This window comes from Falco cherrug, chromosome 4 (assembly GCF_023634085.1).
Source record: "Falco cherrug isolate bFalChe1 chromosome 4, bFalChe1.pri, whole genome shotgun sequence".
Classification (NCBI taxonomy): Eukaryota; Metazoa; Chordata; class Aves; order Falconiformes; family Falconidae; genus Falco; species Falco cherrug.
This window is the reverse complement of record NC_073700.1, coordinates 27,906,745-27,921,707: the sequence shown is the minus strand read 5'-3', so window position 1 is coordinate 27,921,707 and position 14,963 is coordinate 27,906,745. Positions and strand designations below refer to the sequence as shown.

General features: G+C 55.9%; 1 protein-coding gene across 1 annotated transcript in view; it reads left to right on the top strand.

The window, feature by feature from the left end:
* Positions 1–549: 549 nt before the first annotated feature.
* The window catches only part of SLC5A10 (solute carrier family 5 member 10), a 41,368-nt gene continuing 26,954 nt past the window's right edge, over positions 550–14,963 (top strand). The window contains exons 1-8 of the mRNA XM_005435679.3: positions 550–670; positions 1,381–1,452; positions 2,297–2,401; positions 3,029–3,088; positions 3,279–3,383; positions 9,550–9,655; positions 11,069–11,149; positions 14,746–14,951. Of these exons, the coding sequence (XP_005435736.2) occupies positions 557–670; positions 1,381–1,452; positions 2,297–2,401; positions 3,029–3,088; positions 3,279–3,383; positions 9,550–9,655; positions 11,069–11,149; positions 14,746–14,951 (849 nt within the window). The 5' untranslated portion in view covers positions 550–556. The remainder of the gene's footprint in view (positions 671–1,380; positions 1,453–2,296; positions 2,402–3,028; positions 3,089–3,278; positions 3,384–9,549; positions 9,656–11,068; positions 11,150–14,745; positions 14,952–14,963) is intronic.

Below are 14,963 nucleotides of genomic sequence, written 5' to 3'. Positions count from 1 at the left end.
CCCTTTAAAACCTCTGCTTTATTCAGCAATTTCTACAGTAATTCACAAGTCAGAGGATCGTGCAAATTCTTTCCAGATTTAGCATCTGCAAGGAAAATATTGGGGTTTGGTTTGCAGTTCATAGAAGGCAAACCTTAGCAGTTTCTTGTCCAGCAATAGCTGGATTTAAGGCACCTCTGCAAGAGGCTGCTGGGAGCCCGTGTCCCGAGAGCCTGCATTGCAGAAACGCGTTGGTGGCTTGGGCTGCAGCCGCTGCTCTTTGGGGTCAGTGCAGAAGGAACAGAAACCCCCAGGGAAATGGGGATTAAGTAGCTGCTTGTTTGTGAGACACTAAAATCAAGAGATGCTCGCCTGAACTGTGTGCGCCTGGGGTGCTGGCGGGAAGGGCGGTGGGGAGGCTACAAGGGGAGGGAGGCAGCGGACAGCCTGGCTGCCCACCCAAGCGCCTCTGGAAGGAAAGCTGCTGCCGACTTGTTTAATGATAAATGCCCCTGAGCCACTGACGAGTTACTGATTCAGTGACTGTGAGGCTGAGGATGAAGAGGGAGGCAGAGGGATGATGGAGGGCAATTCCACTGCTGGATCCTTTACGCCTTCGCAGCAGTTCAGTGTTGCTGACCTTGTCGTCATAGTGGTTTATTTTTCCTTAAATGTTGCAGTGGGAATATGGGTAAGAGTATTTCCTCTTGTTCCTTTCTGCTTTCCTTTTTTTAATAGTTATTTTTTTCTTTTCAGGGCTGGCTTTTCTGTGTGAAATACTTTGAAAGCCTCTTTTATTTTCTTGTTGTAGTTTGCGCTTGTTTGGGTATTTTGTGTGTTGTGCTGCATTTGCTCTGTGCTGTTGTACAAACCCTCTGCCTCTTTCACCCCCTATAGAGGGACTCCTGTAGCCTGAGAACGAGCTGGAATCAACCACGGCACAAACCTCTCCCCCGGCCGCCAGTCTGCTGGGTGTCAGCAGATCTGCTGCTCGTCTATTAAAGGGTGCTGAGACAAATGCCCTGTGTAACAGAGAGAGCCCTGGGCTACCCACGGTTCCAGACAAAGGCTCTCCAAAGCCATTTATTCTGCCTTGCAGAAAAATCGTAGCCAAAGCCAGGCCCTATTAGCCATCCTGTCTGCTCGGGATGGCGGTAGGCTGGGCGCATCCTCCATGCTTCCCCCTCTTGGGGTGCCTCCTTTGCTATTCATGGCTCCAGGTACTTGGGGTGGCAGCCGCTGTTCCGTGTAATTAAGCTTGTGTTGCAGAGCTCCCATTAATTATCCAGAGTCTCCTGTCTCTTGGCTTCTTGTCTGGGAGACTTGGGTCTTGGTTTCTTGGGGTGTCTTGTCTGGGTTTGTAGGGAAAGGGTGCTCTGTGCTGATCTTTTCTCCTCCCAGTCTTCGTGCAGGGTGAACAGGAACACGATCAGTGGCTATTTCCTTGCTGGCAGAGACATGGCGTGGTGGCCAGTAAGTAGAGACCTCTGTCCCTCTTGTGACACCCTGGTCAGCAGGGACACGTGGCACCACTGTCCCACCCAATTCCCTCTTCCACACCCCTGCTTTCTCCACCACGCCCATGCTGTATACCCCCTCCTGCCAGGATTTGTGTCCTCAGAGCTGTTTCCCTTACTGCACGGTGGATGCTAGAGCCCACCTGGCTGTTGGGTCTCCTCGTAGGCTGCTCTGAACTTGGGGAGGGGTCATTGGGGTCAAATGTCTATCTTCACCGGCCCCGTGTATTCCTGGTGGCTTCAACAAGACATGGGTGTCCCAAGGTTCCTTTTTTCCCTCCTCTTATTTTGGTATGATCTTGACAAACTGGTTGTAGGTCCTTCCTGTGTCTGGCCCTGGCTCCTTGCCACAGGGTCACCTCTGGGCAGGGTGCGTGGTCACTGTGGCAGATGCAGCATCGTGTGGCTCCTCCTCATACTCCCTGAAGACAAAGTCCATCCAAACCCACCAGGGCTGCCCGGATGAGCAGAACACGTGGGAGCACTGGTTGTGGGGCGCATGGCTGCCTGGCTCAGAGCCTGTCAAGGTTTTTCTTGCAAAATACATGCACGTCCCTCACCACACGTGGTGTGTCTTTGGTCCCACTTTGCTTTTAGCAGTGGCAGGAGGTCTGCGCTCTGCTGCTCCCGTTCAGACATTGGTTTTGCTGCCTCCTCTTTACCGAGTTGCCCCCTTGGGGCTGAGCTGCTGGGGTAGTACCAAAGCTGGTCCAGCTGGCACAACTGCTGTGCCGTGCAGGGGGGGCCGGCGGCCAGGCACCCCACCTGCCGGCACCCGCAGCGCCTCCTTCCCTCCGCAGATCGGCGCCTCTCTCTTTGCCAGCAGCGAAGGCTCGGGGCTCTTCATTGGGCTGGCTGGGACTGGTGCTGCTGGGGGAATTGCTGTCACCGGCTTCGAGTGGAACGTAAGAAACGTGTCGTGTTATTAAGGAAATTAGTTTCTCGAGCTGTGTCATAGCAGATGGCCCATTTCGCAGCAGCGTCGTGCAACGTCTAGAAAAGGCTTGGGAGGAGCTGTGCAGGGGGTAATTAACACAACCCTGCTAACTCAGCTTCTCCAGCTCGTGTCTAGTGCACATATGGTGAGTTTAGAGTCAACACAAGTCCACGTGCACAGGGAAACGGACATTTCAGAGCACAGCTTCCTAGTCCAGACCCCACCAGTAAGATGGCTGAATAAGTCACCCATTCCCCACTTCCCCACACCTTGTATCCAAAGTCCTTGGGTTCTGCAGCAAAAATACGGCATTTGACTGGTTTGGTGCTCAGGGAGTTAGTGGGAAATGTCTGGTTAGGAGCTGAAGGGCTGAGGGGAGTGGGCTTCTGCTGGCAGGGTTGTCGGGGGGGGTCTCCACCATGGCCTCGTGCACCCGTGCCTGCTGTCTGAAGCCATTTGGGGATGTAAATGTGCACTCGAGGGTGAGCCAGGGCTGGGTCAGGGCTGGTGGACGGGGTCCAGCACTGCAGTCAGTGTTGGGCCGCAGCAGGATGAGTGTTTTTTCTGGCTGTGCCATGTTCCTTCTTCCCAACAGGCGACTTACGCTCTTCTGGCACTAGCCTGGGTGTTTGTGCCGGTCTACATCGCCTCTGGGGTACGTACAGCTGCCCTGAGCCTGCTGTGTGGCCCCAGCCAGGTCCCCTGCTCCCTGGAGGGAGTCACCACTGTCCTTTGAGATTCCTTTGAGACTCCTAAGCCCTGCTCTGGGAATACAGCTGTCCCCTTGCCTTCCCTGGGGGAGGGGGCCTGGATAGGGCAGCCATCGCTCTCTTTTCCCCTGGCAGATCGTCACAATGCCAGAGTATCTCCAGCGGAGGTTTGGAGGAGAGAGGATCCGGATGTACCTCTCCAGCCTGTCGCTCCTGCTCTCAGTCTTCACCAAAATCTCTGTGAGTAGCTCCCACACAACTCTGACAAATCCACAACCGATTTCCAGCAATTCAAAGGTTATTTTGGGGCTCAAGCCTTGTGTAGCCAAGTCAGGGGAGAGCAGCTGCTGCAGGATGCTGCAGGAGGGAGCAAGATGAGAGGTAGGGATTTGTGGGCAGATGCTGCCTGCGACAGCAGGTGGGTAGATCCAGCAGCGATGCTTATATCCAGGGGGCCCCAACAGATGTGGGGCTGCGTGTCAGGATTCCCAAACTCATGGTGCACTTGCCTTGTAGCAGCAGTTGTGGGTGAAACTGAAACGTGCTCAGAGGCTGGGTTGCATTGTCTGGGTTTTTCTCTGTGCTCCAGCAGCGATGCTTTCCGGCATCCCTGAGGGAGCTGGCAGAGCTGGGGACTGAACTGGGAATGCATTCATTGCTTTAGGGCCCACGAGTTTTCTGAGGAAAGGAAGCCTTGCTGCAGCTGTAAGATGCCCAAGCCTGTACAGAAAAGTGCCTGGTTTTTAGGGACTTTTCCACAATTTCCGCCCATTTTGGCCTCATTCGCAGTTCCCTGTGTGCAGCCTCTGCTCCTGCTGCCCACTTGGTAACTGTTGGAGAGTTTATCTGAGGTAACACAGCTAAAAAGCCTGTGACACCAAGCCTAGGGCGAGCAGGAGAGCTGGGCACAGACAGCCCTGGGGAGCTGGAGGCAGAGATCAAGAGCGAACAATTCAGAAACAATCTGGAGAAGAAAACCTGCCGGGGGGAGCAATCCTGCACCATCGCCTCTGATGGAGCAGGTGGATCTGACCTGGGGTCTGCTGGGGCTTCTGCATTTCACTGGCTCAAAGAAATATGCTTTTGTAGGTGGCTGGCTGCAAGGAATGTGCTTTTGCATGTGGCTGGCTGCAAGAAGTGGCTGGCTGCAGAGCAGGAGGGCCGGTGCTGGAGCCCGTTCCCCACGGCGAGGCGCTCAGCACCTGCCTCTGCGCTTGCCAGCTCCACAAACACCAGCTTGGCTGGATGCAGCATCGCTCCCTGCACGGGGTTTCTGCCTCCTCCATGGTGGCTTCACAGCCCCGTGCCCTGGGCTGAGCTGCGGGGGGCGCGGCGGGGGGGGGGGGGGATCTTCTGGATCTCCCTCCAAGGGATGCAGGGGATGGAGCAGCCTGCAAACAGTGCTCGCTGTGCCCATCCGTCAGCGCTTAATGCAAAAGGAGAGGCTGCACACGCCTCGGACAGACCCTAGCGCTGCGTGGTGTGGTGTCCCCGGCTCCAGGAGATCCCTGTCTCATTCCTGGGAGCTGCTCTTTGACCTTGGGCAAGACACTATGCTTCGGGTTGTAAAAGCAGGTTGCAGGGGAGATGACAGCCCCTCCCGTGTTCCTGCCGGTGCAGAGCTTTCAGTGTGGTGGAGGTGATGCTGGTGACTCCGTTAGTGCAGCTGCCGCCCCTATTTCCCCCCACAAAACCGTAGCCTGTCATGCTGGAGGGCATTCTTCTTACAAAACTGATATTCTTTATACCTTTGTCATTTATGGTGTTGAATATCCTATGGCATTTCTTCTGAAGTTAGCCTGGTGGCTCCTGGAGCGCCAGTTCAGTTTGCAAGTTTGGGCTGTGACATTTGGATTGTTCCCTGATTGTTTTAATGTCCAGCAAACCATTGTCACTTACTCCGCTCCTCTGTGCCGCTCGGGAAGGCCATCTCTCCCTTGCTCCTGATGAAGACCCAGGAGGAGCTTGAGAGAGATGCTGGAGCATCTGTGTCTGTGGTGTTGGTCCCCGGGATCTGTGTGAATCCCTGCTGGCATTTAAAAGGAAAGGTTGGAAGCTGGACTAGGATTTCTGGTGGGGTAGCTTGTTCTTCCTGGTCTGAATTTGAAGAAAGAAATTACTGAGGGCTGGTTTTCTTTGAGTCTCCTTCCAGACTGTCACAGATGTCACTTCTCCTACAAAACAGTGCCCTGGCATGCCATGGGGATGGATGTGCTTGCTCCCTTGGGTTTCCAGTCTCCGTGGCTTTGCCCAGAAGGGACGGGTGTCCTACAAATTCATTCTTAGCTTGGGAGACCGTTGTGATATCACCCCTTGCCTAACACCAGATCAACCTGTAGATGACCTCTGCAGCTCTCCTGACCCTTCTCAGCGCAACCTTGTGTTTGGAGCCTGGTGGACACTCCCAAATGCCTCTTCCTGTGCCTTTTCTCAGCCACTGCTGGAGTTTCTTTGGTCTGCTGAGTTTTCTCTGATCTCTGAGTCACGCAGGATGCAACAGAAGAGGAATCAGCCTAATAAGGGGATTATCTTGGCATCTGGCTCCATTCAGGGTGAATCGCACAAACAATGGTTGTTTCCAGCAGCGGGTTGGGGTGAATGTCTGCGGACACGAAGGGTGTCGCCATACTGGCCCAATGTCCCGTCCCTGGTGGTGACTGCAGCCGGGAGCCTGGGAGGAGAGTCTCAGAGCAGTTAAGCAGGACTGTCCTCCCCGTGGGGGTTTTCTTTGGTCCTCACTGGGGGCTGCCTCAAACCCTGGGACTAGCTGGGCTTTTCCTGGCCCCCCTCTCCCTGCAGACACTGTGTTTATGGATGGATCTCTACTTCATGTTCTCCCCAGCTGAGACGTGGCATCAGTGTTGCTCTCTTGGCCCTTCTTTTGGGGCAGGGGGGATGTCAGTCCCTCCTCTCCTGGAATTTCCCCTTTGGTGGACCCCAACCTTCCATGTTTCATGGCAGGGTGCAGCAGGGCAGCCCAAAGTCCCGCTGAGACATGGTGTTCCTCCTGGCTAGGAACACCTGAGGGGTTACACAGGCATCCTAGCCTTGGCGAAGAGCCCCTGGAGACTCCTCTATACCCTGGGCAACTTGTTCTACTGAGGCTTTGGCTTCACCGATTTTTAAATCTAAGCTGTCTCTAAAGTCAGCTTTCATTGGGAAGGCATCAATGATGTTGCGTAAGAACGAGTTTCCAAGTGAGGTCACTGGTGGAGGCAGGGATCTCACTGGATTATGAGGCCTGACTTCAAAGGCTTCTTCTCTCCTTTTACAGTTGAAAGGACTTATTTTATGAATAGGTCATGCCTGGTTTTAATTAGCTTGTTTTTGTATTTGGGATGTCTTATTAACGACTTGGTCACATGCACTTTTATTTTTTCCCACCCTAGCAAAATTACCAGGAAGGGAGGTGGAGATACCTCTGCTTCCTCATAGCAAAGGCTTAGACTCATTTGCAGACGACTGCAAAAATGATTAAGCATTGAGAAAGTCAGGAGAAGCACGTTATGAAATATCTTGTCCAGGGCTGAATCTTCGCAGCTGGCCTCTGTGCAAGAGTTGTCGGAGGAGCAGGCAGTCACAGGGGGCACTGCTTTCTGGCTGGCGCTGAGATGACAAGTGATGGATCCCTCCAAGGGACACTGGGAGCTCCAGAAGATGTCACATGCTTGGCTGGCACTGTGCTAGGGGGGCTCAAAGTATTTGGGTTCCTGCTTCAGGTTGCATTGGGAGGAGATGGCTGAGGGCCCCTGGTTGGGGCTTTGGTGCCTTGTAGCCAAAGCTTGCACTGTGCAAATGGCTTAGTTGTCCTCCTGTGGGGCTGCTTGGTGGTCTCAGTGGTATCAGGCTGTGGCTGGATTGCATCAGAGGAGCCACTGATAGAGGTTTTGGTGTGGTTGCCCATGAGCTGGTTCCTCTTCAGCAGGACATTCCAGGACTGAATTCTCGGTGCTGGCAAGGGCTCTCCTAGAGACATGGCCAAGCCCAGGTGCAGCTGAGGACAGGTAGTGACTCCCTTGGGAATGCCAGGCATGACTGTGGTGTAAAGCCTGGTCCAGATATTGTGGAACAGTCTCTGAAGTAGGATACTCGAGATCATGGTGTAAGTGCTCCTCTGGTTGGTTTGATTTGTGATTTAATCAACCTTATGCCTAACGGTGTGGACTCATCTGCTAGGGAACGGGCTTTCGCCTTGTGCTGAAGCTGGCTGTGTGCTCACCTACTGGGGTTGTGCTGATGGAGCCCTGCTAGGGAACATACACCTTGGCTCTGCCACTGTGTGATCCTGCATGGCCCCTCTCCATCACCTGATGACAATCCCCAGCTCCTCAGGGCGAGCTTGCTGGAGCAGCGCTGGGAGGAGGAAGGGAAGAGTTGGGAGAAGGAAGTGTGATATGGGAAATGGCACCAGTCCTCCACGTTACTAATCCCAAGCGACTGCTCCCACATGACTGGGCAAGAAAGCCCTGCTGTCTAGGGGATGGTTTCTGGGAGGTGTGTGAAGAAAGATGTCAAATCTGAGCTGATGTCTTGGCTGTGGGAAGCTGTCACGGCTCCGGGCGAGGGTGCGGAGCCAGCTCATCTTGCCTTTTCCTGCCCCTTCTGGCCTCGTTTCCTTCTCCAAACAGGGTTTTTGTGAAGATGGCCCAGCCGAGCGCTGGGGATGGCTGGATCTGAGCTGTGGGTGGAGACACGGTGGTGGCATGGGCACTGCCTGCTGCACCACGTCCTTTCCTCCTGCGGCATCGCTGCTCTTGGAGGAGCTGCCCCAGCTCACTTGGAGTCTCTGCTTTACATTTCATTCCCACAAGACCGTGGCCGGGCCTCCCTCTGTGGGTCCGGCCCTCCCACGGGTGGGAAAAGTTGGTAACTTTGGGGTGTCGGTCATCTTGAGGGAGTTTGGTAGCTGAGCGAACTGCAGGCCTGCGCACGCTCCTCCGGGCAGAGGCGTGCTCCCAGCGTCCCTGTGGGACATGGTGCGGGGACAGGAGATGCTGGAGGCAGCGTGTTGACCACAGAGCGAGTCTGTCCTTCTGTGGCCAAGCAGAAACCCCAAGCCTCTTTCAGGGCCTTTGCAAGGGGGGCTGCAAAGGTCAGGGGACACGTTGGAGGATGCATTTGTGCTGGTCCGTGGTGGGGTGTAGGACTCCTGGGCTGCTGCTGCTTTCTCGGGGCCAAAAGAAGCTTCTGCCGCTTGCTCATGCCTTGGTTTCCCCATCTCTGCAAAACCAGGAGGAGATATTTTTCCAGGGGTGCTCAGCAAAGAGGTGGCTGCTTGTTGGAGCAAGGCTCAGGAACGGCATCCTTGGCGTCTTGTGCTCCACCCTGGGGCTGCCCACATGTGCTCCTCATTGCGGAGGGGCTGCAGAGGCTGCAATGCTGCTGCAGCCCCCAGCGAGCAGGACAGCACCCTGCTCTGCCCCACCAACACCCACCCGAGCACCGCGGAATGGCTCAAGCGACATGGCACAGAGCAGCCCCATCCATCGCTAAAGGCATGTCAGGTATCAGCGAGTACCTTGAAAAGTCCCTTCACCCTGGAGGAGGTCTCCTCCTACCCCCAGCAGCATTTTTAGGCTTGCTGCCACCCTCCTGACTGGTCGGACGGGCCAGGCTGTTGAGCTGCAGCTGGGGAGGGGGAGCAGGTCCCTGGCAGGCTCCTTGCCGGCAGCATGGCTGCCAGGAGGGAGAGTCCTGCCAAGCAGAACGTGAAATACCAGCTACAGCCACCCCCGTGCATCGGCCCAGCCGGGGCTGTTGGGGTGCAGCAACAGCATGGGTACGCTGCCTGGGGTGGGGGTGGGCTTGGGCTGCCTCTGGGGAGCACCCAAGGGTGCTGGTGTTCGGGGGCAGCACAGCCCCTCTGTGTGTACCAGGTGCCCCACCTTCAGGGCTCTGCAGAAAGCATGGTGAGATGCCACCTGGAGAGCAGGGCAGTGCCAGTGGGGGAGAGAACTGGGCACGCTTGGGGCAGCAAGGAGGTAGCTCAGGTCAGGGTCTGATCCTGCACAGGGCTGGGTATCTCTGGCTCCCTGCTCTGCTCCCGAAGGCTGTGGCAGCACTGATGCCCTGGGACATCCCGTTTCTGACCCTTACATCCCACTGTCTGCATCCAGCTGAGCCCAGCTCCAAGTGACTGCTGGAGCTGCTTGCTCTGCTCTTTGGGGGCTGGGGGAAGGTGGCCTGTGGCACCCACCTGCAGTGGGGACACGGCCACTCACATGGGGCCCTGGACTGCAGTGCTGGCTTCAGGAGGTGTCCTCCTGGCATGTGCAGTACAATGTCCTCGCTGCACCCACAGTGCTGCCCCTTTCCCTGCCGTGCCCTCTTGCAGGAGCCCTTGGGTGCTGCCTGGCCAAGTGGATGTCACCTGTCCCAGCCCCTGTGTTTCTTCTTCCCCGCACAGACGGACCTGTACTCGGGGGCCCTCTTCGTGCAAGTCTGCCTGGGCTGGGACCTCTACCTCTCCACCGTCCTGATGCTGGTGGTCACGGGCCTCTACACCATCGCAGGTAGGTTGTTCGGCATCTGCTGGCCTCAAATCTTTCTTCTTTGGTTGAACCACACTACTTATGCTCCTGATTTGTTTTGTTTGGTTTGTTTTTTCTCCTGGAAGGTCTTTGGGGATTTATACTAATGGCATTTATATTCTCTCGATGCCTGTCCAGCCAGTATCTGAGCATCCTTCTTGAGTGTCAGCTCAGGCAATGACTCAATGCATGACCTCTCCCGTGTCATTACAGCTTTTCATTTGTAATAACTCCTCCTCCATCATATAGTTAAATGCTTTCTTGTGTGTGTACCTATTTGTCAGAGCAATAATCAGGGCTTCTCCTATTATGGGACTATTACTATGGAATCTACAGTCTGAGTGTCCTTTACCCAACTCGTTTCCCTCCCACTTGCCCTGCCTGCAATTCAGCTTGCTGCCATCCTTCCTGCTCTCAGGAATATTTCTTGCCCATGCTTCCCCATTGTGGGATCAGCTATTCTTGCACAGGGTCAATCTGTACGGCTCTTTTGTGATCTGGAGATGATGAGGTTTTGATGCTGGAGCTGGAGTTGGAAATTGCGGGTTCCCACTCTGAGACCGTGGGACTGTGTATCCCTGCCAGCCCCTTCAGTTTTTATTTGGGCTGGGACATTCCCTCCCTGGTAGTGCCAGTGGAGACACTCGGCAGCAAATTCTCCCTCACTATCTCCTCCCAGCCATCCAAATGGGAAACAGTTTAAGTATATCGGAAACATGGTGGATTTTGCAAGACTTTGGTTTTAAGCAAATCCCATCTCGGGTTTTTTTCCTGCCCACAAGGCTTGTTGTGACGTAAGGCATTTTGGAGTGAGCTCAGGCAGAGGGTGTGAGCATTGCGTCACCCTGATCCTGAGAACATCCCTCCAAATCCCAGGCATGGCCAGGGAGTGTGCAGCCCTGAATTCCTGGGATGTGAGTCGGTGACTGGAGTTGAAACCGGTTCAGGTTTTGACCCATTTGCTTTAGCTCCGCTACTTTTTAATGCTTTTGTTTATGTGCTGAGTAATTGCTTTCTGGCTAGGTAAGCAGGTCCTGCCTACGTGGGGATGTGGGGCTGCATCCCTCCCGCCCTGCCATCCCTCAGCTCCCCTTCCCTGCCCCGGGTGAGACTGCAGCTGCTGTGGCTATCGGCTGCTCCCCTGACCTTATCTGTGGGGGTGCTGTCACCCCTTGACACCAGACCCACCGAGAGGTTGTTCCCCCTGCACACTCCCGCTGCAGCCCCCCATCGCCGCAGTGTTGGCAGGACGAGGCTGGTGGCAGGCACATCCCTGCGAGCGCAGGCAGCTTTATTGGAACTTGCTGGGGTTGTCAGCGGGGGTTGAACCATGACAACAACCGAGCGAGCCCGAAGCCAGCGGTGCTCCTGATGCTGTGCCTTGTTCTTGTGCAGGGGGGCTGGCAGCCGTCATCTACACCGATGCGCTGCAGACGCTCATCATGGTCCTTGGAGCCATCATACTGGCGGTGAAAGGTAAAAGCTGGGACTGCACAGATCCTTCTTCCAGGGGGACCTTCTCTCCCCACTTGAGTGGTCTGGGAAATAAATAAAAAGGAATTCAGTGGCCAAGATGTCCAGCAGGACTTTGGCCTATAGCAATCACCTGAAGAATGTCTGTGGTCCCCCTGTGTCCCATCTGCTGCTGTGCTTCCCCTCTGTGCTGTTCCTCTGGGTGAAGATGCCATGAAGCATCCCTCTGGTCCTCCATGTGGGGCTGTCCCCAGCACTGGTGACCTTCCTGCGGTCATCACTGCTCTGCATGTTTGCCTCTAGTCCATGAACTCCAAGAGACTGATGAAGCATTTGACACCAAAGCAGCATTTCCAGTTTTGCTCCGGGAAACTTGCAGCAGCGTTGTGTCGGGCTCTTCAGATGGGATCCCTCTGCACGGGGATGTGCGTGGTGTGAGGGGGTGGCCTGGGAATCCAGAGCCTGGTGCTGTGCTTTCCTCTTGGTTGGGGTGAGCACGGTTCATCACCAGCCCTTTTTAAGCGCTTGGTGCTGTTGTGTCTTCGTGCGTTTCGCCGCAGAGCACCCTGGTGAGGCTGGGAGCTTTCATCAGCCTTGTTCTGCCATCGGGGCTTTGGCCCTGAGGAGCAGGAGGCAAAAAGTCAGGTCCCAGTTCAAAGGCAGGTGTTTAACTACAGAGGAGGATTTCCAGAGGCACTCCTGAAATGATTTCCACCATCTCCTGGAGAAGGCTGCTTAGCAGGTGGGTGGGAGAGACTTTGACCCGGTGCTGCACGGGAGCTCTGCTATGGGGATGGAGCAGCTCCAGACCTGCAGCCAGCCCGGTCCTGCGGCTGCTCCCCTGTGTGAACGCAGAGCTGGCTCCTGGGTGAGGCCGGTGTGCAGCAAGATATATTTACAAAACCCAAATGAAAGGACAGCTACTTCCTGGAGAAGGGACAATAACACCAGCTCCCCCAGCAAAAGCCAGGAGCTGCGGCAGGCAGAGGAGCACGTTGCCTGTGCAAGCAGATCTGAGCGGTGGCTGCAGCCTTTGTGCTGGGCGAGGTGCTGGGGCGGTGCTGAGGGTTGTCTGACGCTGCAGTTGCCCATGGGGCTCGCTGAGGTTTGTGTCTGGTGAGCTTGGCTGGGCCGGAGTAGGAGGGTAGGGAGGCAAGGTCTGGAAGATCCCCGCCAGCAGCAGCAGAGCCCAGTTTTTCTTGGCTTTGCCAACCTGCAAGCGTGGCAAGGTGTGTGCAGGGAGGTGAGGGCGCCCAGGAGAGGGGCTGATCCAGGCGAGCCAAAAGACGAGGTGCTGGTCACACAGGCTTTTTTTAACTCGGGTGTCTGGAGACCTCAGCACCTGGAGGCTGGTATGGCTTGAGGATGCTCGGTTTTCTCCAGCTCTTGCCAAGCTCAGGTAATAAAGGATACTCGCCATGTTTTACCTCGTTCATATCTTCAGACCGTGACAGCTGCAGCAGTGATGCTAACACTCACCTGCTGCACTGCAGCTGCTGCGGACCCCCTCTGCCTGTGCCATCGCCTCTCTGCTGCTGCTGAAGGGATGAGGAAGCGCATCGCTGGGCTCTGGACTCGCCTCTCCCGAGGGAGAGCAGGAGGCTCGTGCAAATCCTGTCGGATGCAACGCTGGGCAGAGCAGCCTTGAGTCTGACAACAAGCGGGTGCCAACCAAGGAGCTGTAGACAAATGACTTTGCTTAACAGAGAGCTCGGTGGCTGTTTCGGCGGGTGGCAGTGCCGGCGGTGGCTCTGCTGGCTCCGGCATCACAGATAACAGACTGTGCCACCCTACGCCCCACCTGGCATCCACCATGGGGCTGTTAATCCCGGCGGAGCCTGCGGGCTGCAGCCTGGCATCCGCAGGCTCAGCTCCCGTTGCCCTGAAGCTTTTTCCCCGCTCTTCCATCTCGGTAGGCGTAGGTGTCGTGACTTGCCGGCGAACACCTTTGGGAAGGGAGCAGGCCCACACCCCCGGGCACAAATCTCCGCTCTCGGTGCTCGCCCTCTGCCTCTGGAGAGCCTTTGTTGGTGCCCAACGCCCATGCAAAGCTTGGGAGTAGCTGGTGCCCGGACAAAGCGGGTGCTGGAGGGAGGCCAGGGCTGCTTGCACAAGAGCGGGAGGAGCTGACAAATGCTGGCTCCTCGTGGCATACGAGGGGCCGGTTTGCCAAGGGGGGGCACAGTGCGTGATGCCCCTTTGCAAGCTCCCCAAAACGCTCAGCTCAGGGGTGCCCTGTGGTGGGGAAAGGGCTGCAGGTCAGCGATGGAAACGGAAGGGCTGCAGGAAAAACAGCTGTCCTCAGGCAGGAGGGGACAACGAAGCGGGGTGGCTGTCTTGGAAACTGGGATTTGCTCAAGCTGGCGCTTGATGGTGATCCCAGCATCCAGCATCTGATGCCTGAGGGATTTGCTCTTGGTCTCAGACAGCAGGGCGCAGGAGTGCCGTCCTGCGGGAGGGCAATTTCTCAGGAGCGTGTTCCCACCTCACGCTGCTCTGTTGGAGGGGGCCGAGCTGAGGGTCCGGACTGTGGCCCATGGGCAGTGGTGGAAGGGATGCAGGATGCAACAGCTGGACCAGATGGGGAATGCCACTGAGGGATGCTTATGGGTCTTGGTTTGATTCTCCCCTCCACGAGACCCATAGAGGCCCCAGAGCCTCCTCTCTTCTCCCAAGCACCTGCAGCTGCTGTGGGTATGGGGGTGCCAATGCACCTCCCTGCTTATCTCCTCCACAGCCACTGCATGGGTGGCCGCAGCACGTGGGGGCAGCGGGGTGGGTGCCTCCCATCCCTCCCTCCTCCAAAAAGCAATGCCTCTGGCTCCAAAATTCTCCTGCTGGAGTTAGCGGGGGAGCTGCAAGGAGCGTTGAGCCAGTGCCCCCCAGGAGCAGGGAGGCGATGGTGGGTCAGGGCAGAGCCTGGGGCTGGTTGGCAGCTGCTGGCAGCTGCGGCGCAGGCAGGAGGAGCACCAAGGCAGCTGCCAAGGGCTCAGAGGCTCGCTTGCTAGGGCTTGTTCATGGCACGTACTCCTCAGGCTAAAACCCAGACCTTGGATCCCATTTCCTAGGAAAAATGCCGTGAAGAGGGTCTCTTTTTGTGTATTGTTTTTGTTTTTACTGCTTGCTGGAGGTTGGGGGATGGAGCTGCGTGGGGGGTGCTGCGGAAGCACTGAAAGGGGTAGAAAACGTTTGGCCGGACACTTGTGCCAAGGCACCTTGAGCTGTCGTATATCAAGTCAAAGGCTACCTAATCTTGCATTTTAATAGTCCTAGGTGAGTTTCCCCTGTTCTGGGACTGGGGAGCTTTAATGAACAGGTTGCTTTTACAGTACGAGGTCAAAAGAGGAGGGTCCCTTGAGCTTTTGTCCCAGGACACAGGTCACCCTCTGAAGGGAGGGCGGACTGCAGTGGGACCTGCTGTGCAAAATGTTAATAGAAGAGTCTCTTAAATAACTAGAAGACAACACGTTCACGAACAAGCCCTCCCTCTCTGGGCAGCACTTCTGAGTTAACAAGTTGGCAAGTGTTTTGCCAGCTGATCTCACAGGCCACCGGGTTTTGCTCGACTCTAACCAGCGTCTCCCAATGATGCTTTCCAGCTTTTAATGAGATCGGAGGTTACCCCAACCTGGAAGAGGCCTATTTAAAAGCCATACCATCCAAGATTGTTCCCAACACTACGTGCCACCTGCCCAGAGCGGATGCAATGCACCTCTTCCGAGACCCAGTCTCTGGAGATCTGCCCTGGACTGGGATGACTTTTGGGCTGTCTATCATGGCCACGTGGTACTGGTGCACCGACCAGGTAAATGTAAAC